The sequence below is a fragment of the Saccopteryx leptura genome, chromosome 5 (assembly GCF_036850995.1).
Source record: "Saccopteryx leptura isolate mSacLep1 chromosome 5, mSacLep1_pri_phased_curated, whole genome shotgun sequence".
NCBI classification, from domain to species: domain Eukaryota; kingdom Metazoa; phylum Chordata; class Mammalia; order Chiroptera; family Emballonuridae; genus Saccopteryx; species Saccopteryx leptura.
The window spans coordinates 213,579,295-213,605,106 of NC_089507.1; the positions used below are offsets into that span (position 1 = coordinate 213,579,295).

The following is a 25,812-nucleotide window of genomic DNA, read 5'->3' on the forward strand; positions in this document are numbered from 1 at the left end:
CTGGAAGTCGCGCCCCAGATTAAGCCACGCCCACAGGCCAAAGCTCCGGCCCTCCAGTGGGAAACCCGCTCCTTCCAAGTCTCCGTCACTAGCAACCGCGCTTGAGGTTCGGCGCCTACCCTTTAAACTCCCTGGAGTCCAGCGCTCTACCGTAGGTAGCCCCGTCTCGAAGCCCAGAGCCTTGCACTAGTTCCTGTGTCTTTTTCTTGTGCTCTTACGTGCGTGAGCGACGGTCCCGGACCCCGACGGCCACGCCCAGCACAAGGTCTCCTCCGAGGATCCTAGGTCTCCGCTCCCGACCCGAAGTCCTGTCCCCTTTGTGGCCCCGCCAATCTCTCGCACTCCACTGGCTCCTCTCCGGACTTCGCGCCCTCGCCCCGTCGCCCTTAGGACCCTAACCCCCAAGTCATCCCTCACTTTACAACCTCTGATCCTGGGCGCCTCCCCAGCCCTAGGCAAGCTGGACTGAGGCCACGCCCCTCGCAGATAGCCACACCCACAAAGCCCCGCCCCTAGAGGCTCCACCCCCCAGCGGCTAGGGTGGCGGCTGGCCCAGCCGGGCCCCCGCTGCCCTCTGCCCTGGGCGCTCGGTTGGAGCCGGCTGGGCATTGCGGGGCAGGGCGAACGCAGCGGCCCGGGGGCTCGTAGGCGAAGATGGCGTCAGGCAGGCGCGCCCCGCGCACCGGGCTGCTGGAACTGCGCATCTGGGCGGGCTCGGGGGCCGGAGGCGAGCGGTGGCAGAGGGTACTGCTTAGTCTGGCGGAGGACGCGCTGACCGTGAGCCCCGCCGACGGCGAGCCCGGCCCGGAGCCCGGCGCCTCGCGGGAGCAGGAGCCCGCGCAGCTCAACGGCGCGGCGGAGCCGGGCGCGGCACCCCCGCAGCTGCCTGAGGCTCTGCCGCTCCAGCGGCGCCGTGTGACGGTGCGCAAGGCCGATGCCGGCGGGCTGGGCATCAGCATCAAAGGTGGGCGAGGGGGCACCTGGGGCGCAGGGGTCCGGGGGCTGGCAGCGTACCTAGAACATGGAGTTGAAGGACTTCTCTCTGGGGGTATAGGGGCTTGAGAGGACCGAGGGAACCGAGGGCACCCTGAGCACCAAGGTCGAGAGGGTTTCGAGAGTCCGAGGTCCCCGTAGAAAGGTACAGGTGTGGAGGGGCTTGGGGACGCACCAAGGACACGTGGATGGAGAGTTCTGTGTGGAGACGTAGAGATCTGAGGCAGGTTAGCTCTCAGGGATTGTGTGGACATCAAGGACAAGAGGGTCCCTAGGAGAGCAAAGGATGGAGAGAAGGGACTGAGGCCTTGGGAGGTCACTAGTCAGGGAGGGGGAAGTCCCCGAGACACAGACAAGGTGGGAGCTAGGGTTAAAGCGGAGAGTTCAAAGCACAGGGGGCGATTGGAAATGAGGTACCAGCTGACCTCACAGACAGGGGGCCAGAAAAGACCTGGGAATCTGAGGACTGGGGAAGGGTGTGTACCCAGGCAGAGAGGTGGGTTTGAGCTTCCTGATCTAACCATCTCCACCTTGCATAGGATTGACAGGGGTGGACATGGAGTCGTTAGTCTTCTCTGAGAGCTCTCAGGTCCCAATGCTGACAGCTATTTTTAAGGTGCAGCAAGACTGTTTGAGTCCACCATCAACTGTGTGAACTCAAGTCACTTCCCATCTCTGGACCTCAGTTTCCTCATCCATACAAGGAGGCTAGTGATGGGGTTGTGATGTTTCTGTGAGAACAGGAGTCTAAAGCACTCACCCTGCCAGCACATAGTAGGTGCCTGGTTAATTAATTGCCGTTAGATGAGAAGGAAAATGGAGGCTGGGAGAGATTCCCAAAGCACCTAAACGTAGTGCCTAAAATCCCTGCACACCCCCAGCTGTGGGGTTTACAATTCCTAACGCGATTACTTCTCAGGGTCTCAGCCCCCAGGAGTGTGCTACCTGCCTTGAGAAAGGATGTCAGCCCTGGCATCATTCTGGATGTGCACTGTTCCCTCTTCTGGGCATTGGCTCTGTTCCTGTGCTTCCAGACTCTGGCCTGGGTGAGGGGGGTGGGCGTCGGGGCGGCTCAGCTGTGAGCTGAGCGTTGTGCTTGGTACTCTAGGCTCAGGATCGACTTCATCCTGGCAACAGGGGGTAAAGGTAGGGAGCATAATCATCATTTTGCAGGTGAAGAAACCGAGACTCAGAATAGTTGTTTTCCCAGGATAACACAGTTAATGAGCGGCAGAGCTGGGATTTGAACTTTAATTATCAGGCCACTAGATAGGGCCCCGGGGAACTGGTTCTTTCCTGTGGAAGGGCAAATCCTCATGTAGCCAACCACAGGGGTCTAAAAGAGGAAAATGGGGAGTCCAGGGAGTGGGCGCCAGTCTTATTCCCAAACTCCAGCATGGGATAGGGCAGCAGATCAATCCAGAAATTGGACACTTAATGTCAAAGCAGGAAGGAACTTAGAGTTCATATAGAGTTCTCTTTTGCAATAGACACACAGACTTGGAGAGGAGCAGGGACTCTCCAAGGTCACTTAAAATTCCACGCTAGCACTACACTTCCAGCTGGGGGTGAGGTACTTTCAGGAGGCGTCAGGGAAGTACCAGCTCCACTCAATTCTTTATATACATAGATTGGGCTTCTGCTGCCATGATGACCTCCCCTCTAGGGTCCAGCGCAGCCCAGGCAGCCAAGAATGATCATAATTTCACACTGAACTGAAGTCCCCAGTTTTAGGCAGAGCAGGGCAGGTATAAATAGAAACCCCTTCCTTTCCTAGGCCTCAAGCTCTGCGCCGTACAATAAGTAAATTGTTGGATCTTTGTGGGGGTCAGGAGAGACTTCCAAACCTACATCTGCTGCCAGTTTATTTTGTGACCTCGGAATAATGACCACCCCTTGCTGGGCCACTAGTTCTTCATCTTCAGTATTTTGGGGACGGACCTGTCGAGTGGTGTGATATGAGAGGCCTACTTGCAGTCTTCCAAAGCGTTATAACAGTATTGTTTCTGGGTAGCTCTGGCTGGATAGCTCAGTTGGTTAAAGCAGTGGTCCCCAACCCCCGGGCTGCAGACCGGTACCGGTCCGTGGACCATTTGGTACCAGTCCGCAGAGAAAGAATAAATAACTTACATTATTTCCGTTTTATTTATATTTAAGTCTGAACGATGTTTTATTTTTAAAAAATGACCAGATTCCCTCTGTTACATCCTTCTAAGACTCACTCTTGATGCTTGTCTCGGTCACGTGATACATTTATCCGTCCCACCCTAAAGGCCGGTCCGTGAAAATATTTTCTGACATTAAACCGGTCCGTGGCCCAAAAAAGGTTGGGGACCACTGGGTTAAAGCATTGTCCCGCTATGCCAAGATTGTGGTTTTGATCCCCGGTTGGGACACTTGGACACTTATAAGAATCAACCAATGAATGCATGAATAAGTGAAACGATGAATTGATTTCTCTCTCTCTATCTCTCTCAAATAAATAACAACAAAAAAAAAAAACCCAGGCCCAAAACAGTATTGGTTCTGAAGCCAGGAGACCTAGGTTCAAATACATACTGGTTTTGCCACTTCCACTCACTGGATGACCTTGAGCAAGGGGCTTCTCTCCACACTTCAATTTTCCTGTGGGAAACTAAGCATGTCTGTGCGATTGAGGTGTTGTGAAGATGCAACGGAACACCAGGGACAGCATTTAGCAGGGTTTGGTGCTTTGTACATGGAACTAACATGAACTATTATTATTATTTCTTTTTTTAAAAGGATGTTCAAGAATTTAGCAATAAAGCAATTCAGTAAAAGGCATTAGCTCCCCCCACCCTATTGGAGATGCAATTCAGATAGGCTTTTGAAATCTCTAGACTTTAAGGGCTGGGTTTCCAGCCTGGGTCCTGCATTGTACAATTTGAAACCATGGTCATAGCTAATTCTATAGTAATGCCAGATTAGGGGGTATCAATGGGTTTCCCTCACTGTGGGAAAATTGCTTAAAATCCATAATATTTAAGAAAAAGTTACTGAAACCCCTTGTAAATTAGTCAAACAGTGGTGAACACCTAGAGCATTGGATGAAAAGATCCAATGACCGAACTATAAAATTACAAATTTAGGAAATGAAAAAACAAAACAAAACAAATAGAAAATGACTTTTTCCCAGTGAGGAAACATTCACCTGTCTTAACTCAAGTGCAGAGCTTGAGGCCTAGGAAAGGAAGGGGTTTCTATTTATACCTGCCCTGCTCTGCCTAAAACTGGAGACTTCAGTTCAGTGTGAAATTATGATTATTCTTGGCTGTCTGGGCTGCGCTGGACCCTAGAGGGGAGGTCATCATGGCAGGACTAGGACAGGAGTTAAGACAGGTGAATGTTGAGAGCCTGTAAAGGTGACCTCACGGGGGGGGGGGCTGGCGGGCGGCGAAGAGGAAAGTTGGTTCTAGAAGGAACTGTCTGAGGGATCATAAGGATTTCTAAACATGGGAAAGGGAAGAATAAATCACCCATTGAAAGATTGTATATTTTAAAAAAAGAAAGATCGTATCTATTTTCCAGGTCTAAAGAAAGAATAAAACATGTATAATGGAATCCAACCCTTGGAAGACATCAAAACAGGAATTTTCAAGCAATTTTTTGTACAATCTAGCTGTTGAGATTTGCATATAATCATTTCAGGCTATAAATAAAAGTTTTTTTAAACCTTCAAAAGAATAAAAAAAGAAGAAGAAAATGCCATCAGTATTATTAATGTTCCAAACTTAAAAATAATTATGTTTATTGATTTTGAAAGAGAGGAGGAGGGAAAAATACCCCATCAATTTGTTGTTCCACTTATTTATGCATTCACTGATTCTTGTGTATGCCTTGACCTGGAACGTTGGCCTGTCGGGATGATGCTCTATCCAGCTGAGCTACCCGGCCAGGGCAAAGTCCTGAAATTCTAAGACTCTTTGCTGAAATTCTCTTTACCCTCCCACCTCCCCTTTCCCAGCACCAGGCTGGGCACCGCGGGAGGCCTTCAAAAATCATTTTGCCCGGACATGACTCCCAAGTGTTGGAGCGTCTGCTTCAGTTTCGTCCTCTTTCTGTGCCCGTGCAGGCGGCCGAGAGAACAAGATGCCTATCCTCATTTCCAAGATCTTCAAGGGCCTGGCCGCGGACCAGACGGAGGCGCTCTTCGTGGGGGATGCCATCCTGTCGGTGAATGGGGAAGATCTTTCCTCCGCCACCCATGACGAGGCGGTGCAGGTTCTGAAGAAGACAGGCAAAGAGGTGGTCCTGGAGGGTGAGCACTGGGGCCCGGGCGTTGAGTTCTTCCCCACCTCCTCCAGGCCTCGGGCGGTGGCCACGGCAGGTGGGAAGGACTGAAAACAGAAACTGCACTTGGGGACCTGCCTTGGGACACGAGGTCTACGGCAGGGTTTGCCACCAAGTGAGTGACGCCAGGGGAGAGAGAGAGGAAGGGGCTGGAGATGGGACCACTGAGCCTCTTTCTTGAGGAACCAGAACTCTGAAGTCCACGTTCTTCTAGCACTCAGGGGCCCCCCAAAACCCGAGACCCATCCTCTGTTGGGGGAAGACTTGGCCTTTCTGTAGCAGAATATTAAATCCAGCAGGGATCAGACAGGAGGTGTTTTGTTTTGTTTTTCTGGTGGGAAATGTTGGTGGTTCCCCCCCCCCAGCCCCCTCCCCTTATTATGTGGTCTTGGATGAGACCTGGAGGTTCCCTGGGCCTCAGTTTCCCCAGTGGTGGGTACGGGCTCTTGCCGTGGTCGCTGCATATCTGCCTTTGCCGTCTCTCAGGAAGTGTCTGCTCCGCTCAGGCCTTTCCTCAGAGGACTCTGCCAGGTCCGGAAGTGGTGGGGGCCTGAGGAATGTGCCTGGCGCAGGGCCCAGGGCAGGCACAGAGAGGTGGCGGGGGCTGGTGGAGAGATGCCACGCCGAGCCGAGCCCCCGGCCCCGATCCTCACAGGTTGCCTTTGTCTTCCCCAGAGGGTCTCCAAGAGGCCACAGAGGGGAACAGGGTCTGGAGCTCTGGGCCGGCTTCCGCATTCTGTGGTCCCGACCTCAGTTCTCTCAGTCTCGTTTTATTTTGACATTTTAGGTGTATCTATTTAAATGCTACTGGTGCACTTATTATTATTATTGTTTATTTTTACTAGTGCATTTTTAAAATATAGCGTGTATATTTTTGAAAAGCGGACTCTGCCATATTGGTCCCTGAAAGCCAAAGTACATCAATCTTATATTTGAACAGCAAAGTTAAACAACAAGACCACCCATCAATGATATGGATAAAAGAGACTTTTTCTCCCAGATGCCTCATGACTTTGATATTTATAGCTAGTAGTGCAGTTTGAAACAGTTGAAATTCATCAAAATGTCATTTTTTTTGGTTGACTCGAAAAGCTCTTTTAGTTTCTGCCGTTTGAAAGTTTAATCTATAGATGGCAAAATTGCTGCTGTTTAGACACATTTCTGATCCACACTGAGGTCCCCCACAGCCGCTCACCTTTAGACTGAGAATGGGTTCTGGACGGCGATCATTCTGAGAAGGTAGCATCTCGGGGTGTTAGACACTTGAAGCATCTCCTGGTTTGGCAGCTACTACCCAAACCTCCCGTCAAACTCATTCACTCCATTCCTTCCTAAGTCAAGAGACATTTGCAGATACCTGCTGTGAACCTGGTGTGCAGAGCACGGAGTCCAAAGTTAAACTAGACCCAGGCCTTTTCCCGAAGGAGCCCCCCTGTAGCAGGACAGAGAAAACATACGCACTGTCTCCTCTACCTACGCACACTATTTAGAAATCAGTTTCTAAGACCCTGACTGCCCTGTGGCGCATCTCGGGCTTTAGGGAAGACCCTTACCTTCTCCGGGCCTTGGTTTTCTATCGGCTGGGGTTAGACTAGATCAGAGATGAACCAGAGCTTTCCTTCCGACCGCAGGCTTCTCTGTGCTGGGAGTTCCATGTTTAGAAGGATTGAGAAGTCTTACCTGGATTCGTAGAAAGAAGCTGGAATTGACTATGATTAGCAAGGTCTACCACGGACCCAGCAGGGAAGAGATAGATGTAACGTGTGTACCATCCCGGGATGAGGGTCTCTGGTGCTTATGTGCTCTGAGACTTTTTCTGGGGCAAGGTCTTCCCTTGGCAAACCCTGCGCTAGGTCTCCGGGTGGAGCTGGGCCTCTCTCTTGCCCTGGATAGGAGTGGGCACATAGTAAGCACTTTCTAAATGCTAGTAACTTCCTTCCTCTTTCATCGCATTTATATAGAATTGATATTACTTCCTCCTTAAATGTTTAGCAGCATTCTTCAGGGAAGCTGCCTTTATAGAGAGGTTTTTTTTTGTTGTTTTTTTTATTTTTATTTTTTCAAAAATTTATTTATTTTTGTGGCAGAGACTGGGAGAGTCAGAGAGAGGGACAGACAGGGACAAACAGACAGAAAGTGAGAAAGATGAGAAACATCAATTCTTCATTGCGGCTCCTTAGTTGTTCATTGATTGATTTCTCATACATGCCTTGCGGGGGGGGGGGGGGGCAGGGGCTACAGCAGACCGAGTGACCCCTTGCTCGAGCCAGCTACCCTGGGCTCAAGCTGGTGAGCCTTGCTCAAATTAGATGAGCCCACGCTCAAGTTGGAGACCTCGGGGTCTCGAACCTGGGTCTTCCACATCCCAGTCTGACACCCTATCTATTGCGCCACCGCCTGGTCAGGCTTTTGTATTTTTCCGAAGTTGGAAACGGGGAGGCAGTCAGACTCCCGCATGCGCCCGACCGGGATCCACCCGGCATGCCCACCAGGGGGTGATGCTCTGCCCATCTGGGGCGTTGCTCTGCTGCGACCAGAGCCATTCTAGCGCCTGAGGCAGAGGCCATGAAGCCATCCTCAGCACCCGGGCCAACCCTGCTCCAATGGAGCCCCGGCTGCAGGAGGGGAAGAGAGAGACAGAAAGGAAGGAGAGGGGGAGGAGTGGAGAAGCAGATGGGCGCCTCTCTTGTGTGCCCTGGCTGGGAATCGAACCTGGGACTCCTGCACGCCAGGCCAACACTCCACCATTGAGCCAACTGGTCAGGGCCTATAGAAAGGTTTTTAACTCTGATTTATTTTTAAGATTTTTTTTATTTATTCATTGTTAGAGAGAAGGAGACAGAGAGAAGGGGGGAGGAGCAGGAAGCATCAACCCCCATATGTGCCTTGACCAGGCAGCCCGGGGTTTCGAACTCGCTGACCTCAGCGTTCCAGGTTGAGGCTTTATCCACTGTGCCACCTCAGGTCAAGCCTTTAACTCTGATTTTAATGTCTTTGATTAGGCAATTTAGAAGTCCTATTTTTTTCTTGAATGAGCTTTGGTAGTGTATGTCTTTCAAGGAATTTGTGCATTTCATCGAAGGTGTCAGATTTATCGACATAAAGGGATTTACTATTCCTCCCTTTTGGATGAAAGCCCTCTTCTGCTTTCTCTATCTCTCCTCTCCCTTTATACTGCTCTACTCAGTGGTTTTTTAAAATTGATTTTAGAAAGGGAGAGTGATAGAGAGAGAGAGAGAGAGAGAGAGAAACATCAATTTGTTGTTCCACTTATTTATACACTCATTGGTTGATTCTTGTATGTGCCCTGACCAGAGATCAAACCCACAACCTTGGCATATCAGGACAATGCTCTCACTAACTGAGGTACCCCACCAGGGCTAATAAAGCCAATTTTGGTACTTTGTACGAAGGGAAAGTACATCCCACATAAAGATCAGGCTTTTAAAAGAGACAGGAATAGAGTAACATGTACATAAAAGGCACATTACAGTAATAGGAATTGCTATAAAACTCGTGTTACAGACAAAGTCACCAAGGTTTGTCGAGAATAAATAGCTTTCCTCAAATCATACAACCAATGATTCGGCAGACTTTGGCTTCCAACAAAGGTCTGCCTGGCTGCAGAGGCCACCATTGCCTCAGCTTCGAATAATGCCTACCTTGGACAGTTGTTTGCAAGATCAAGGTGCATGTAATGCACTGAGGCCAGGGCCCACAGTAGAGTCCGAGTTCTTTATTTTACTTGCTGTCTGTAAAGATGAGACGATGTGTCTGAAGTGCTTAGCACAATGTCTTCCACATGGTAGGCATTCAATAAAAGTCAGCCTTTATTCTCATCACTTTGGCATCAGCAGCATTCCTGTTTTCTCCAGGAAACTCAGAGGCCTTGGAGGGCAGTAACTGTGTGTAGCCTGTTTCGGAGCCCCAGGCCTGGCACTGAGCCCAGCGCAATTAGACCTTGGTGAGTGTTTGGGGAATGATCACCAGCGTATGGCTCTGACCTCTTCTACTTTATCTTTAACCTTGTCAATTGCATTTTACTCTCCTGAAAGTTTAAGATGGGGCTCATGGCTCAAGCTGAGCTTGACTGACTCCTAAGGGTTTCTGGTAGGGGCCCTTGTAGCTCCAAGTCCAGGCCCCTGCCGACGGTTCCTCTGGGAGATGGACGCTGACAGGTGCCCTGCTTGTTTGGCTCAGGGCATCATCACCATTAAAAGTGGGATGTTATTAATGGATGCAGCTAATTTGAGGTCACCCTCGTGGTGCCATGCTCCTGAGATGCCTGTGGGACCCTGTCCTGGAGACAGAGTCATGAATGTAGCTCCTGTGTGGTCCCCCCTTGCCTGCAAAGACCTGTTGTTCTAATCATTGTTTCCAAGGGGACGTTATTTGGCTACACACACACTACATACGCACATGGCTTTGGGCCTTGTGACTCCCCACAGACAAAATTTGGCTTAATGTAGCCCTGGCCTGTTCCCTGGGTCTTTTTTTAAAATTGAATTTATTAGGATAATACTGCTTAACAAAGTTATACAGTTTTTGTTTGTTTGTTTTAGCGAGCGAGACAGACAGACAGACAGACAGACAGAGTGACAGGAAGGGAGAGAGAGGAGAAGCATCGACTCGTAGTTGATTGCTCATTGATTGCTTCTCATACATGGGGGCTCCAGCCGAGCCAGTGACCCCTTGCTCCAGCCAGCGACCTTGGGCTTGAAGCCAGTGACCTTGGACTTCAAGCCAGCAATGTTGAGCTTCAAAGCAGAGACCACGGGGTTTCGAACCTGGGACCTCAGTGTCCCAGGTGGATGCCCTATTGACTGCACCACCACCAGTCAGGCCAAAGTATACAGATTTTAGGTGTACAATTCTATAATACATCATCTGTACACTGTATTGTGTGTTCAGCAGCCCAAATCCCTAGATCTTGGTTAAAGTTCCTGTGGGCTCTGGAGGCGGGTTCTGGCTTCGGTTAGCTGCGTGAGCCTGGCTGCTGGTGGTGGCAGAGGGAACAATAGTGATAATGATGATAATATTGATGGTAGTGTCTGCTGCTCATGGAATACCTGCAATGTGCTAGGCACTGTGCTAAGTGCCTTCCCTGTGTTATCTCATTGATTTCTCAGAACCACCCCTGGGCATTAGCTGCATTCTTTATCCCATTGTGCAGATGAGAACAATAAGGCTCAGAGAGATGAAACCACTTGCTCAAGGTCACACAGTAGCAGAGATGGAATTTGAACTCAAGATGGGTCAGACGCAAACACCCATGTTCTTAACTATTGATACTGTACTGCAAGTCATTTAACCCCTGTGAGACCCAGCTTACTCAATTTATTCAACTGCAACTGTTAAGTAAGGACATGCATGCACTTCGTTGAAATGGTGCGATTAGATGAAAAAGTATTTGTGAGAGTTGAGTTTGGTGCTTGGTATATAGTAGGAGCTTACTAAGTACTTCTTTCCAAGATCTTAGAACCCTTTGCTATGGAAGAGTTGATGAGGGCCTCATCCCCAGTCCCGGCTTAGATGATTTGAAATGTGGTGGCATATATATTTATTTTCTTTTATTTTTTATTTTTGGCAGAGACAGAGAGAGGGACAGATAGGGACAGACAAACAGGAAGGGAGAGAGATGAAAAGCATCAATTCTTTGTTGCTTGGTTGTTCATTGATTGATTTCTCATATTCTCATATGTGCCTTGACGGGGGGGGGGGGGCTACAGCAGACCGAGTAACCCCTTGCTCGAGCCAGCAACCTTGGGCTCAAGCTGGTGAGCCTTGCTCAAACCAGATGAGCCCGCGCTCAAGCTGGTGACCTTGAGGTCTCAAACCTGGGTCCTCCACATCCCAGGTCTGACGCCCTATCCACTGCGCCACTGCCTGGTCAAGCATATATATATATATATATATATATATATATATATATATATATATATATATAAATTTTTTTTTAAAGGTAGATTTAAGCCCTGGCCAGTAAGCTCGGTTGTTTAGAGAATCATCTCAATACACCAAGGTTGTGGGTTTGATCTCACACTTGTTCTCTCTCTCTCTCTCTCTCTCTCTCTCTTTTGATCATTTAAGCTGAGGACATATTTCCAACTCAGTATGTGTAGCTGTGTCTCATTCTTTTTAATGATTGCATAATATCTCATTATTGAGATCTGTACATTCATTTAACATATTTCCGAGCCCTGTGTCTGTGCCAGGACTTGATGTAGGCACTGGTGATGTAGACATGAAAAAGACTGAAGTCGTCAGCTGGCAGCCCTCACCCATGGACATTCAAGCTGTTCCTAGCACTTGAACTAAAGACAGTGGTGTGGTGACCCCTCTATGCACCTGTGAGCATTTATCTGAAGCCAGGCTCCTGCCAGGGGTATTGATAGGTCAAAGTGTTCACAGACCTTTAGACTCTTTGATAGATGGTGCGCCCTATGCTGCACACAAGGGTGTGGCGAGGTGAGATTCTTTTCGCCCCGGAGTGTGGCAACCTGGGCCCTGTTGATCAGCCCTGCCGCAGGGCCTGCCAGGGGCTGGGAACTATTTATAGTCCAGCCCTGCTGGGCCAGCAGGACTTTAAAGGTTATCCCTTCCAGAGCCTGTTGGAATCCCACATTCACTCCATGCCATCCTGGGTGGGCGGGTGAGCAGGCTGGACTTGATTTTTTGCATTTGAATCTTTATAGTGCTTCACTCAGGGAGCTGGTGGAGCAGTGCCCATTATATATGTGAGGGAACTGAGGCTCAGAGAGACCTTGCGACTTGCCAAGACGAGACAGTGAGTGACAGGGCCTGGACTGAAATCTCTGTCACCACAGCGTGTGCCCATCCCCTAATCCCGTCACACTAAGAGCAACAGCAGAAATAATAACCGCACGACTGTTTATTGAAGCCCCATTCTAGGCCAGGTGGGACAAAGTGCCTCTCAGGGATTGAATTTCAATAAGCTGGGAAACAGATCTATTTGGCTCCCATTATAAAGATGAAAAAATAGAGGCTCACAGAAAGTCCCTTGTCCAAGGTTGCAAAGCAAGGAAGTTAAATCCAAGCCTACCTCACTCCACAGCCCAATTTGAAGTGGTCTCTCCAGGCTGAGAAGCCCGAGGCGTGGCCATATTCATTCACTGAACACGTTTCTTATTTATTGGCTACCTGGTGGTATATGTCAGGTGCTATTCCAGAGGCTGGGAATACCTTAGTGAGCAGGAAAACAGGCCCCTGCCCTCACAGCACTGACACCTTGGTCAGAGGGGAAAGGCCGTAGACTCGTAAACAAGTGGATAGATCATGTAATTTCAGGTGGGGGCTACTTCGTGATCACTTACCAAACAGACAAGGAACGGCTTGGCGTAGAGCAGGGGTTCCTAAACTACGGCCCCGCGGGCCACAAGCGGCCCCCTGAGGCCATTTATCCGGCCCCTGCCGCCACCTCTTTCATTGGTGGTCAGTGAGAGGAGCATAGTTCCCATTGAAATACTGGTCAGTTTGTTGATTTAAATTTACTTGTCCTTTATTTTAAATATTGTATTTGTTCCTGTTTTGTTTTTTTACTTTAAAATAAGATATGTGCAGTGTGCATAGGGATTTGTTCATAGTTTTTTTTTTTTTATAGTCCGGCCCTCCAACGATCTGAGGGACAGTGAACTGGCCCTCTGTGTAAAAAGTTTGGGGACCCCTGGCGTAGAGGACAAGTTTCAGCCAAGGCTCGAAGCTAAGATCTTCAGTCACACACTGTACTGAGTGTGGGGGAAAGTACTGGAGATGCTGTATTGGGCCAAAACAGATATATCCTCTTTTCTCTGCAACATGGATGTTTCCTTCCAAATGTACCGGGCCAGGGAAATGGTCCTGCCTTGTCTGTCACTCGTGTTTTTAGTGGGACCTACCTCTGGGTCCTTGGGGCCGGGGCTGGGTCCTGGCTCGTCTCCCTGGCAGCGCGGGTAACCAGGGCCAGTGTGTGTGTCTGTCTCAGCTTCCTTGGGAGGAAGGGCCCACGTGTCACTGCTTTAACGGGCTCCTCGGCCAGGGTCTTGGCTGAGAAGGGTGTGGATACCAACTGGGTCTATCCTTGGAGTCTCAAGAATGCTGGCCACAGGGCCATGGCCGGACCCTCCTGGTCGTTGCCGCCTTTGCGCAACGCTGCTTGGTGAGGTGACTCAGGTAGAAATCAGAGCAGACAGGAGGCCTCTCTGCTATTTATGGTCACACTCTGGGGCCCCCAGGACCCCACCCCCACTCTGGGACAGGCCACTTGGTTTGTGAAATCCAAGCCCTGTTTCTGGCACCAGCTGGTGTGCCGTCCGTTTATAGCATGTTCTTGTGGGAAGGGAGAAGGAGGACCCAGCTCGAGGGTAGCCTGGGTGGGCGGGGGCTCTGGCAGTTTTCTGGCTTCAGAGTTGACAGTGTTCATTTATGGAGCACATAGCATGGGCGATCCCTGCTGCATTCCGGGGACAGAGAGATGAGTCACACAAGGTCCCCGCTGTCACCGTGCCCCCGGCCCGGTGGGGCACACAGATCTCCACACAGACACAGGGGAGTGGGCTCTCGGGGACTGCAGAAGTGATGGCTCTGGTGGGTCCAGTGTGGGCATGTGGGAAGGCTCCCCAGAGGAGTCCTGTCTGAGCTGAGCCGGGAGCTCCTGGGCTGTGGCCCCTTCTCCTTCCTGCTGCGTGAACCTGCCCTGCCCTGGTATTCACTGCTCCAGCCACAGAACCCGACTCTGGGTTTGAATCAAGCCCTGATTCTGTCCTCTGGGAGCTCCCATTGTGCTGGGAGAGACAGCCCCGGCCCGCAGAATGACAACAGAGTTATCAGGGGTGGCTGATCGGTAAGAAGCTCGTATTTTTGAGTCCCTAACCTGTGCCACGTGTTTTATTTACATCATCTCATTTAATTCCAACATCTCTCTGGGGTAGATGTTGTCATTGCTCTTTTATTAACTAGCAGATTGAGGCCCAGAGAGGGGAATTACCTAGTCCATGGTCACATAGCTAGACAGTGCTGGAGATGGAATTCAAGTCCGCGAGTGCCTGTCCCCAAACTATGTCTTAAGGACATTCTGTGCCCAGGTAATTGCATTTTCCAAGGTGTGGAAGTTTGGAAGCTGGTGCAGCTCCTGGGAACTGCAAGGAGGTCAGTGTGATTAGAGACTGGGTGAGATTAGGGATGCGGCTGGGGGTGGAGCCAGAGAGGGAGGCGGGGCCCAGGTTCTTGAGAGCCTTGAGGTTGGATGAAGGGTACAACTGAGGCAGAGCAGAGCTTTGAGCAGTGTAGGGACATGGCTAGTTATTGCAGGGAGACCACTGGCACCCCTGGGTGGGGGTGGGGGCCCTATTAATGAGGATGATTTTGTCTGCAAGTCACAGGAACCCAACTCAAAGGATTTTAAACATTGAAGATATATTTTCTTCAATATCTAAAGGTCAAGGGGGTAAATGTAAGGTCTCAGCATTCTCGATGTGTAGACCCCAACCCCCCTTGTGGTCAAAAAGTGACTCTCATTGCTCTAGGACCAATTCCTCTTCCGGCAACATCTAAATGCTAGAGGAGAGGAAGGGAGTGTATTTTCCTTCACATCTCATTGGCCAGAATTGTATCACCTGCCCCTTTCTAAACCAATTACAAGCAAGAGGGATGGAATGATCATGATTAGCTTTGGCCAATGAAGATTCTCTCCTTGGGTTGGGGAGAAGCACAGCCTATGGGGCTCAGGGTTTGTTAGAAAGGAGAAAAAGACAGGGGGATGGTTTGAATGTCAGCTAGGCTGCGATGTGTTCTGTCTCCATTGCCCCTTGAGACATAATCCAACATTCAGTCCTAGGGTAAGTCATTGCTGTAATGATGAGGATGAGTCATTTTTATTTTTATTTTATTTAAAAAAATTATTTGTTCATTTTTAGAGAAGAGAGAGAGAGAGAGAAGGGAGGGAGAAGCAGGGGAGGAGCAGGAAGCATCAACTCCCATATGTGCCTTGACCAGGCAAGCCCAGGGTTTTGAACCGGCAACCTCAGTATTCCAGGTCCACACTTTATCCTCTGCGCCACCACAGGCCGAGGATGAGTCATTTTTAGTCCTAGTCCCCAAGACTTTGGGCCTAGGCTTAGTTCTCTCACTAAAAGCTGCTCTTGCCCTGGCCGGTTGGCTCAGCGGTAGAGCGTCGGCCTGGCGTGCGGGGGACCCGGGTTTGATTCCCGGCTAGGGCACATAGGAGAAGCGCCCATTTGCTTCTCCACCCTCACCCCCTCCTTCCTCTCTGTCTCTCTCTTCCCCTCCCTCAGCCAAGGCTCCATTGGAGCAAAGATGGCCGGGGCGCTGGGGATGGCTCCTTGGCCTCTGCCCCAGGCGCTAGAGTGGCTCTGGTCCCGGCAGAGCGACGCCCCGGAGGGGCAGAGCATCGCCCCCTGGTGGGCAGAGCGTCGCCCCTGGTGGGCGTGCCGGGTGGATCCCGGTCGGGCGCATGCGGGAGTCTGTCTCTCCCCGTTTCCAGCTTCCAAAAAAAAAAAAAAGCTGCTCTTAATTTTAACCTAACTTCTCTAACAACCCCAATATGGTTTCTAACTCCCTCTCACCCTCACCCCTGTTTGCCTTGGATCCTATCTGAGCCTCCAAGGGCAGTCTCCCGTGATAGAAATAGCTTCTTATCTGGTTCTTCTGGGGAGCTGGGCCAAGAACTGCTTCCTCACGCCATCCTGGCTTGCCTGCTGATAGAGCCTACGGGGAGGGCCTTGACTGCAGACACCAGGTGGCTAGCAAGCCAGGTGGCTGAGGGGAGAGCAAGGAGGCTGGCTAAGGGCTAGCAGGTATGGGCACCCTTCAGTAGGGCAGTAGAGGGGTCAGCCTGGCTGGTGGAAGAAGGACTCGTGCTTGGACAAGTGTTTTAATCACCCTGATATGCAGACCTGTCTTCCCTGTAGCTCGTTTTAGAGACGAGGAGACTGCTGCTCATGAAAATTGGGGATAGACCAGATGCCAGGGCACGTGTGGAAGACACTGTTGGTCGCCTGTCTACCAATCATTTCCCCTTCTTCCTTGCTACCAGAAGCCTGATTTTATCGGGTGGAAGTATGCTCAGTCCCAGAGGCTGAACTGTGATTGGTCTAAGTCATGACTGTTCCCTCTTGGTAATGATTGTTCTAGAAGTGGGTCTGTGGCCCAGTTGGGCCAATGGAAATATTTACCTCTCTGATAAGAGGGAGGTGTTAGGAGACAGCCGTTTCCTGCCTGTCTCCTCCATTGCTGCTTTGGGTTTTGTTGACTTGTCTGGGCTGTGGCAGCTATTTTGGGCCATGAGGGGAGAGCCAAGAGACTGACAGAGAAGCTGACCTTGAATCCAGCATCATTGAACCACTGAACCAATCCTGAAATTGCCTTTCTCTAGACTTCTTGTTATGTGGAATTATCAATATCTTCACTGCTTAAGACACTGTGAATCTTATATTCTATTGTTTGCAGCCAGATTTACCTAATCGATATAACAAGAATGACAAAATGTTTTATTACCACTCAGCCTTAATTGATTGGCTGAAATAGAACAATATGATTGATTCATGATGTAGTCCATGAGCAAAGGATAAAGAAGTGGTAGCACAAGTGTCATATGTTTACCATCCAAGTCCTACCTAGGGCCAGTCCGGTACCCGGCACATAACAGGTGCTCAAGAAAACAGATTTGTCTCTGAACCTCTACTCCCACCAAGCTCTTCTCAGATCAACTCTGTCCTCATTGTTGCCTTTCCCTGTTAGCTGCCAGTGTTAGTGAGCTCTTCCTTTTCTAGGAAGGCAAGCAATCCAGGCCCCAATCAAGACTCTTTTGGTTGTAAATATAACTTCTGTTGACACGGCAGCCTGATTTCCTAAAGGGGTGAGTACCGGAAACTGGAACGTTAGCTGGTGCCTGGCAAGGCTTTCCAAACGCTGTTTCTCGACACGCATTTCTCTAATTTTCTCTCTCTCCCAAGCAGCTTTCCCCTCTTCTTCAACCCCACAGCGGGAGGTGGTTAAGAATAGCAAATTTGGTCAAGACACCAGTCTAGGATGTCTCCCGGTCTCAATTTGGGTAGCCTAGCGTAGCCAGGAAAGCAGGATCACATAGCAGGACATGACTTTGTGGGCCGATTGGGCAGAGAAGTAGGTCTGGGCTGCTATTCTAGGACTGTACTGTTCAGTATGGTCACCATTAGCTCCGTGTGACTCTTTGAATTGAATTTTCATTTAAAAGTAATTAATTAAAATGAAACAGAAAGTGCACTCGCCTGTGTCTGTGTGGAGGCCTGCGTCCCCCGCTAGGCTGGGAGCATTGTGAAGGCCAGGACCTTGTCTGACTCATAAAATAAAAAACACAGTTCCTTATTTGTACTAGTCACATTTCAAATGTTCAACAGCTACATATGGCTAGTGGCTCCTGTAGTGGGCAGTGTAGTGTATATAGAATGTTTACATAATCATAGAAAGCTCTATTAGACAATGCTATTCTAGAAGGTGTCCACTATACTCAATGATAATTTATCAGAGCTAAGAGGCCCCGAGGCACCTATATTAATTAGGTACAAGCTATGCTATACCTATAACAAGCAACCTATAACATACTATGGCTGAAATATAATAGAAGCTCCTTGCTTTCTTAGGTGACAGTCCAAGTCTGACAAGACATCTCTAAAGTGTCAGCATCTGTTTATTTCTGTTTTGTTGGTCAGCCTTCCTTAGAGTGTGGCTCATGTCCTTATAGTCAAGATGGTGCTCCACTGATCTGTTTTCCAACCAGCTCAACCCTGTCGGGGGAAAGAAAGGGTTATACACATCCCTTCTGCTCTCGTCGTATTGGCCAGACTTGGTCACATGAGCGCTATATAGCTGTAAGGGACCCTAGAAAATGAAGTCTTAAGGTGAGAGGTTATCACTATATTGGTGGGCAGCTAGCAGCCTCTACCACAGGACTGTCTCATTCAACCCCTCCTTTTTGCCGATGAGGAGACTGAAGAGATAGAGGCAGACAAGGGGACAGTGGCAGAGCAGTCACATCTTCTGACTCCCATCTTGGTGCTCTTTTTACTGCCTTGCTCCAGCTCCTGTCTATTCCTTTTAAGTAGCCATCCTAAAAGTCCAAACACCTCTACTTACTCTGTTCAAACTTAGTCACATGGTCACATATAGCTGCAAAGGAGGCTGGGAAATGTAGTCTCTCTCCCAGGTGGCCATGTGTCTAAAAACCAGGGCAAAAATGAGAGAATGGATGTTGTAATGCATCTAGTATTTTCTCCCCTAAAGCCAGAGACTTCAGCCTCGAGGAGGATAGTGATATTAGACATAAGTTAAACTCTTAACGAATTAATGAAATTGTGACATGTGCTGCACGGGAGCCCATGTCACCATGGTAACTACTAACCTGTCCCCTGACCAGTCAAGTACATGAAGGACGTCTCACCATATTTCAAGAACTCTGCCAGCGGGACCTCGGTTGGCTGGGACTCGCCTCCTGCCTCCCCCCTGCAGCGGCAGCCTTCCTCCCCCGGGCCTCCACCCCGAGACCTCAATGGTGCCAAACACATGCCCTTGAAGATGGCGTATGTCTCGAGGAGGTGTACCCCCAGTGACCCGGAGCCCAGGTAAGCCTGGGGCGGGGGGCACCTCAGATAGTCGTGCCCGGTGTTATTAGGTGGTGGGATCAAAGGAAAGGTGCAGTGCCTGACCATGGCAGGTACTTAGTAAGTGCTTGTTGAATGGATGCGAGAGTGGAGTTCTGGGCATGAGGTGTGTTTCGCTCTTCTCTTCCTCCTCTGGGCTGTTCCCGTCTGAGGAGGAGCCTGGTCTGCGGAGAGCCTGGATTCCGGGCCTGGTTCTCCTCGCACCAGTCCCGTCCCCCCACTGACCTTTAGATCCCTCACTGTGAAGTAAGCTTGTCAGACTCAGGGACCCCCTCAAATCGCTTCCGACTCTGCCGAGGCTCTGAGATGTCGGGTAACACTGGTGTCAGGGCCGTGGAAGCTTCTCATCCTTCCTTCATGTCTGAGCGGCCCGTAGCCATTGGCTGATGACATGACGGACACCAGCCAACAGGATTGTGTTCACACACACAAATTTATTTAACTCCCACAGCGACCCTATGAGCAAAGTTCCATGATTTTACCCCATTTTATAGATGGGGACAGAGAGAGGAAGTGAACCTGCCCAGGTTAATGACACAACCAGGAAGGGATAGAACTGGCCTCTTGCCGGGTAGCCCTCTCTGCTTTAGAAGCTGCGGATAGATACCTGGGTGATGGTGATGGCTGAACGAAGTCCATGTTGATCCAGGGGGGTATGCAGGGCTGGGGAGGTGTGGATATGGCCGAGGCAGAAAGGGCCATGCAGTGGGTCCTAGTTACAGCTAAGGTTCGATGTGAGGAAATGCCCAACGTTGGCCTGGAGGCCCGAGGAGTGTTCAGCATCCAAATCTCCTGGCCCTGCTTGGTGACACAGTCCTATCCTGCCCCCCTGAGGCAAGAAGTGATAATTCCCCGGTCACTCACAGGTGTTTCTCAAAAAGAGCCTTTTGTGTTGGGTGAGGTGGTATTGGGCCTTCCTGAGACTCGTAGAACCTTGGGTTGGTCATGATGCCCAGCCCAAACTCAGACGCAGGTGCATGTAAGTGTATGTGTGTACATGTGAGCATTTGCGAGGGTATTGGTATGGATTGTGCATATGTGCTTGTGTCTGTTTATGTTAATATCCATATGGGTGTATGCATAGATGTACATGTGCCTGACCATGTGCACACATATATAACTACATGTGTAGCTTGAATATGAGTGAGGTTCCATATCAGCACAATATCCCAGTCAAAGGAACACGATCTAGTAACTACAGTATAATGGAAAATATTTCAGGGTTACATTGGGCGGCAAGTATCAGAAACCCCCACAAGTAATAGCTTAAATAGATGAGAGGTTTATTTTTTCACATGTTTTAAAAGTCCAGGGTTCAGCTGTTTATTTAGGCCATTATTGCTGCTTAAGAATGCCCTTGAGGAATCAGGCTTTTAGTTTTGCCATGTTTTTTTTTTTTTTTTTTTTTTTTTTTTTTAAGATTTTACACAGAGAGGAAGATGAAGAGGGAGTGACAAGTTTTAGTTACTTTACTTTAGTTGTTCACTGATTGCTTTTCGTATGTGCAAGCCCAGGGTCTCAAACCAATGACCTCAGTGCTTCAGGTCGAAGCTCTATCCACTGTGCCACCAGTCTGGTGTCCCACAGAACATTTTAAACTCCTCTCCCGGCCATTATTCCTCTGAACACCTCCTTGAAGACCCTCCCCAGCACTTGCCTGCGTGGCTTTTCTCTCCCAGCCTTCCCTGCTCTGTTTCTCTAGCTCTTTTTGTGTACCTCAACTTGGCCTATCAAGCCTCTTCGGTTCCTGCATATTCCCCCTCCCCCCAATTAGTGCATTGCCGTGGTTCTGTCCCGCAAAGGGGGACCTGGGAGCTGGCTCAACAGGACAGTCCTTAGAAATCAGGAAAAAAGGGCAAGGAAACGAATCGTCCCGCTGTGATCATTTTGGCCCCATCGCGCATGTTTGAGCGTGTGTATTTGTGTGTGCATAGCTCTGTGTGTATCTCCCGGTCTCTTGCTCTTAGACCTGACCTCATGAGGCCCCAACAACTGTGGCTGGATCACCAGCAGCGAGTGTCGCTCTGATTCTCTCGTGGACGCCCCTGTGGTTTCTTCTGCTTTTGCAGTAGATGGGGTTTCTTGGGCCAGATGATGGGTTGGCCAGCTGCAGCAGTGGACAGACCCTCCGCTCCGCCTCCCTCCTTGTGCCTGCAGGTATCTGGAGATCTGTTCGGCAGATGGTCAGGACACCCTCTTCCTGAGGGCCACGGACGAGGCTAGTGCAAAGTCGTGGGCAGCTGCCATCCACACCCAGGTCACCGCTCTAGTGCCCTGGGTCAAGGATGAGCTGCAGGCACTGCTGGCGGCCTCCAGCACAGCGGGGAGCCAGGACATCAAGCAGATCGGCTGGCTGACTGAGCAGGTGCCTTCTGGGCTGGGGACCTCTTCTTCCCTCTCTCCCCTTCCCCTGGAACTGACACTGTTCCCATCGTCTCCCCACTGTGGCCCTCGGGCCTCTCCCTTCCCTACTCTTCTTCACTTCTGCCTTGTTACCTGCAGCTGCCCAGTGGGGGCACAGCACCCACCTTTGCCCTGCTGACCGAGAAGGAGCTGCTTCTGTATGGCGGTCTCCCCCAGACCCGCGAGGCCCTGAGCCGGCCAGCCCGGGCCGCTCAGCTCATCACCACCAGGTACCTACACCGAGAGCCTGGGGGTGTGTGTGATGCTTTCGGTGGGCCTCGGAAGCTGGGAACCTCAGCCCCGCTTTGCCCTGAGTTATGCCCCAGCTGGTCTGAAGCTAGTCTACCCTGTCTGGGCCTTGGTTTCTTTATCTGTAAAGTGGGGGCTTGAAACAAGAGGCTGTGAAGTCCCACCAGTCACTCATTCATTGACACCTACTCTGCCCCACCTCCTGCTGCGTGGCTTGGGGGACAGGGAGCTGACCCTAATAGTCTCCGCCCTCAGGGAGCACTGGGTCTGGTGGGGGAGACTGACCTAGGGACAGCCTTTACACTGCAGAATTGCAGGACCAACTTAGCTCCCCGGGCCTGCTGGGGAAGCTTCAAGCAGCAGGTGGCATTTGAGCCTGGACGTTGCTATTGCAGGAAGGGTGGAAGAGCATCGCACACAGAGAGAGCGCGGTCCAGGGAACAGACGCGTCTGGGCTTGGGGGTGTTCGTGGAGTCCTGCGTGTGCTATCACCAGTGTGTGGAATCTGCAAGAACTGGAGAGGAGACAAGGAGTTGGCAGGGCTGTTTGCAGAGGCTCCGCTGCCTGGTTGGGAACTGTTAGCTTTATCTTCACGAGTTGTAGCAGAGTTGAAGAGTTTTAGCCTGGGAGTGAGGTGGCTCAGATTGTGTTGGTTTTTTTTTTTTCCCAAAAATCCCTGAGGCTGGCAGGTGGAAATGCACCTGAGAGGCAGGAGGGGGCTGGGAGGCTGCTGCACGTGGGAGGGGAGCCGAGGTGGGGAGAGGCAGCAGATGGAGAAGAAAGGCCTCATTTGCATCGAGAAACACATGGGTGGTAAAATTAACCCAGCCTCGTACTCGCCAGATGGGGAGAGTGAGGGAGGTGTCTGGATGAATGGGGGATCTTGAGGCCGGAGCTTGTGTCTGCGCAGGCAGTGGGGTTCGGGGCGGAGGCCGGAGGGAGGGGTTGGAGCAAGATGCTTGGTTGAGTCCAGAGTGTGTGGGGGATGGGTCGGAACGTGGATAGGAAGTTTGGGGGCTCGTGGGTCTGCTCAGGGCTGGAAAGTGGGGGACTAGGTATTACCAGCGGTTCCAAGGGGAAACTGAAGCTACAAGAGAGAGAGGGTATAGAGTGAGGAGCAAAGAGGGATGTCGTCCAGAACTCTGAGGTCTGTGTCCCAGAGAGGGGCAGTGAGTTGCCCAAGGTTACACAGCAAGTGGGTGTGGGCTGCTGTCACTCATGTCTCCTTACCCTGTGGCCCGTGTCAGACCCTGCTGCGTACTAGGGATAAGCAGGTCATGGATTGCTGACCTAACCAAGTGGCTCATTGCTTCAGGCCACAAATATTTATTGAACACCTACTATATGACAGGCACTGTTTTAGTTGCTGGGAATATACTGTTCACAAAAATTAGGGGATCAGGGAACAAGCAGATATTCCAGTACTCTCAGCCTTTTGTAGAGTGCATTTTCACCAATGAAATAAAAGTTGGTTTTGCATCTCATTTGCATAATCAAACAATTTTCTTTGACTTGTCATTTGCTTTTCTGATGTTCTTGTTTAATAAAAAGAAATCAGATGCTTTTTTTAATCACTTCATATTCATTTTGAAATATCCCCTAATTTTTGTGAGCAGTATATATAATGGTGAACAAATTAGATATAAATTTGTACCCTAGATGATATTCTAGTGAAAAAGACAATCAAAAGCCAACTGAAACAAATAAGAAATACGTATAATTTCTGGTACCATAATGAAAAGTAAGGCTAGTGAGTGGCAGGGGTCCTGTGTTATACAGGGAGGTCAGGGAAGGCTTCTCAGAGGAGACGGCATTTGAAGAAAAGGTCTGAAGGAAGTGAGGGAGTGAGCAACCAGGTAATCAGGGAACGGTACTCAGCAGAGGGAACAGCATATGTGAAGGTGCCGAGGCAGGGAGTGTGCTTGGTGTGTCTGAAGACACTGGAGCTTGGGATGATTTCCTGTAGGTCAGTCATTGCTGGGGGGAAGTCCTGTGCCCCCCTTAGGTGGCGGAGGGGTCCACAGGGCCCCTTCCCAGGACTTTCCCCTTGGCCAAGAGCTGTTTCCCTGCTGCCTGAGACCTCATGCTTAGCCCTCTGCCCCCCCCCCCCCGTCCCCTGCCCCAGGCTGGTCCACTCAGGCCCTTCTAAGGGCTCAGTGCCCTACAATGCGGAGCTCTCCTTTGCCCTGCGTACGGGCACACGCCATGGCGTGGACACTCACCTGTTCAGCGTGGAGTCCCCACAGGAGCTGGCTGCCTGGACCCGCCAGCTAGTGGATGGCTGTCACCGGGCCGCTGAGGGTGTGCAGGAGGTGTCTACAGGTGGGTGTCTCTCTGCTGGTGAGTCTCTGTCCCCAGAGACACCCGAGCGTCCTTCTTTAGGCTGCGTCAGGAGGGGGTAGAGAGTGGGGTGTGGGGGCTCTGGGGGCCCTCTCTCTGGGGTGTGCAAGTGCCCTGGTAGGTAGTGACACTTTTCCCTGGGGTACTTCCAGCCCTGGCTTTGTGATTCTGCTGTTGGGAATCTGAGAGACGGCATTTGCCAGAATAAAATATAGGATACCTACTTAAATTTGAATTTCAGATAAACAACAAATGTTTTTTTTCAGTATAAGTATGTCCAACTAATCCATTATTTACTTGAAATTCACATTTAACTGGGCTATTCTACAGGCTTCTAAGGTCCCCCAGGGCCAGGCTGGTAGGTCTGCTGATGCCGTTACAGGGCGTGGGCCTCCTGTCCAGCCAGAGCTTAAACTCCCCCTTTCCACTTTGGGTGCTGCTGGGAGTGGGACTAGAAGTGGGTACAATTCCCTTGTGGGCTGACTTTTCTTATACTCTGTCAGGGTGGGGGTAACCCTGGGCAGGGTGGGTGTGCAGACGCCCGACAGACTGCGAGCCTCCCACCCCTGGTGGTCTCGGAGCCCCACTTTGGGAGCTGCCAGGGGGGGTTGGAGGTGGGGCTCGTGGTCTCCGAGGGCCGGCTGCGCCCACTCCACGCGCCCTCCCCATGCCCGCGCCCTCCCCGCAGCCTGCACATGGAACGGCCGTCCCTGCAGCCTCTCTGTGCACATTGACAAGGGCTTCACGCTGTGGGCGGCTGAGCCAGGGGCGGCCCAAGCCGTGCTGCTCCGACAGCCCTTTGAGAAGCTGCAGATGTCCTCGGACGACGGTGCCAGTCTGCTCTTCCTGGACTTCGGGGGCTCTGACGGAGAAATTGTGAGTGGAGGGGGTGGGGGGCTCCGCGCTCCTGGAGGCCGGGCTAGGCGGAGCTCCTGACCTTCTCTCCGTCCACCCTGCAGCAGCTGGACCTGCACTCGTGCCCCAAAACCATGGTCTTCATCATCCACTCCTTCCTCTCGGCCAAAGTCACCCGCCTTGGGCTCTTGGCCTAGAGGCCGCTGGATGCATTCGCCCCAAGGAGGGGGTGTCCCCCCCATGGCCTGACCTGGCCCTCCACCGACTGATGGTCACCCCTGGGCTGAGGGAAGGGAGAGGAGAACAAGTGTGCAGAGAGACCCAGCCTCTGAGGAGGCTGGGAGAATCTTGGGGACTGGGACCCGGATTCAGAACTCAGTGGATCTTGCCTGTGATGGGGTAGTCAGTCCCCTGCTGCCCCCACCCCCATCTCCCCACCAGTGCCTTTTGCAGAGAGATATTTTGTGTACACAGAAGCCATTCCAAGCCTGGGACCGGCCCCTGTGGGGATCCTGACCCCAGCCAACAACTGCCAAGCCTCCTAGAGGCCCTCAAGCCCCCCCCAGAGCCCCCATCAGAAGCTGGAGCTGCCTGGGGTCTGAGGCAAGAGAAAGAGGAGGAGCCTTTCTGTTCCCTTCTACCCTCCGCTCCACCCCCTTGGGGCACGTGTGGTTTCCCCTTCATCCTCTCTTTCCTCCTTATTCTTGGATAAATAAACAGCCTGTGAGCACAGAGGCAGTCTGGCCTAGTGTCTGTGGTTTGTGCCTTGGCCTTTGAGTCCTGTGATGGTTCCTGAAGTCCCAAGATGGACCAGACCAGTGGTTCTCAAACTCTTTGAAGTCGGGGTGCATTTAAAATCCTACAAATAATTGTAGGCACACTATATACAAATTTCTGAGAAATATGTTATAATGATTAAGTCAAATATTAAAGAAAAAAATATAAAGTCCAAGCATGCTTTTATGGTAATTAAACAAATAAATACAACAAAATTAAATTTATTCTGACA

The 25,812-nt window shown here is 50.8% G+C and overlaps 1 protein-coding gene and 1 non-coding gene across 2 annotated transcripts; both read left to right on the forward strand.

Annotated features, from left to right (window-relative positions):
- The first annotated feature begins 541 nt into the window (after nucleotides 1-541).
- On the forward strand, nucleotides 542-25,537 carry SNTA1 (syntrophin alpha 1). The gene is made up of 8 exons (XM_066384056.1): nucleotides 542-964; nucleotides 5,087-5,272; nucleotides 18,713-18,917; nucleotides 21,114-21,321; nucleotides 21,459-21,589; nucleotides 23,734-23,930; nucleotides 24,637-24,824; nucleotides 24,908-25,537. Exons 1-8 carry the CDS (start codon nucleotides 655-657, stop codon nucleotides 24,998-25,000), a joined length of 1,518 nt encoding a protein of 505 aa, XP_066240153.1. The 5' UTR covers nucleotides 542-654; the 3' UTR covers nucleotides 25,001-25,537.
- Nucleotides 4,364-4,444, forward strand: LOC136407343 (small nucleolar RNA SNORD22). The gene has a single exon (XR_010751888.1). It is a non-coding gene; the product is annotated as a small nucleolar RNA SNORD22 (small nucleolar RNA).
- Nucleotides 25,538-25,812: the final 275 nt, after the last annotated feature.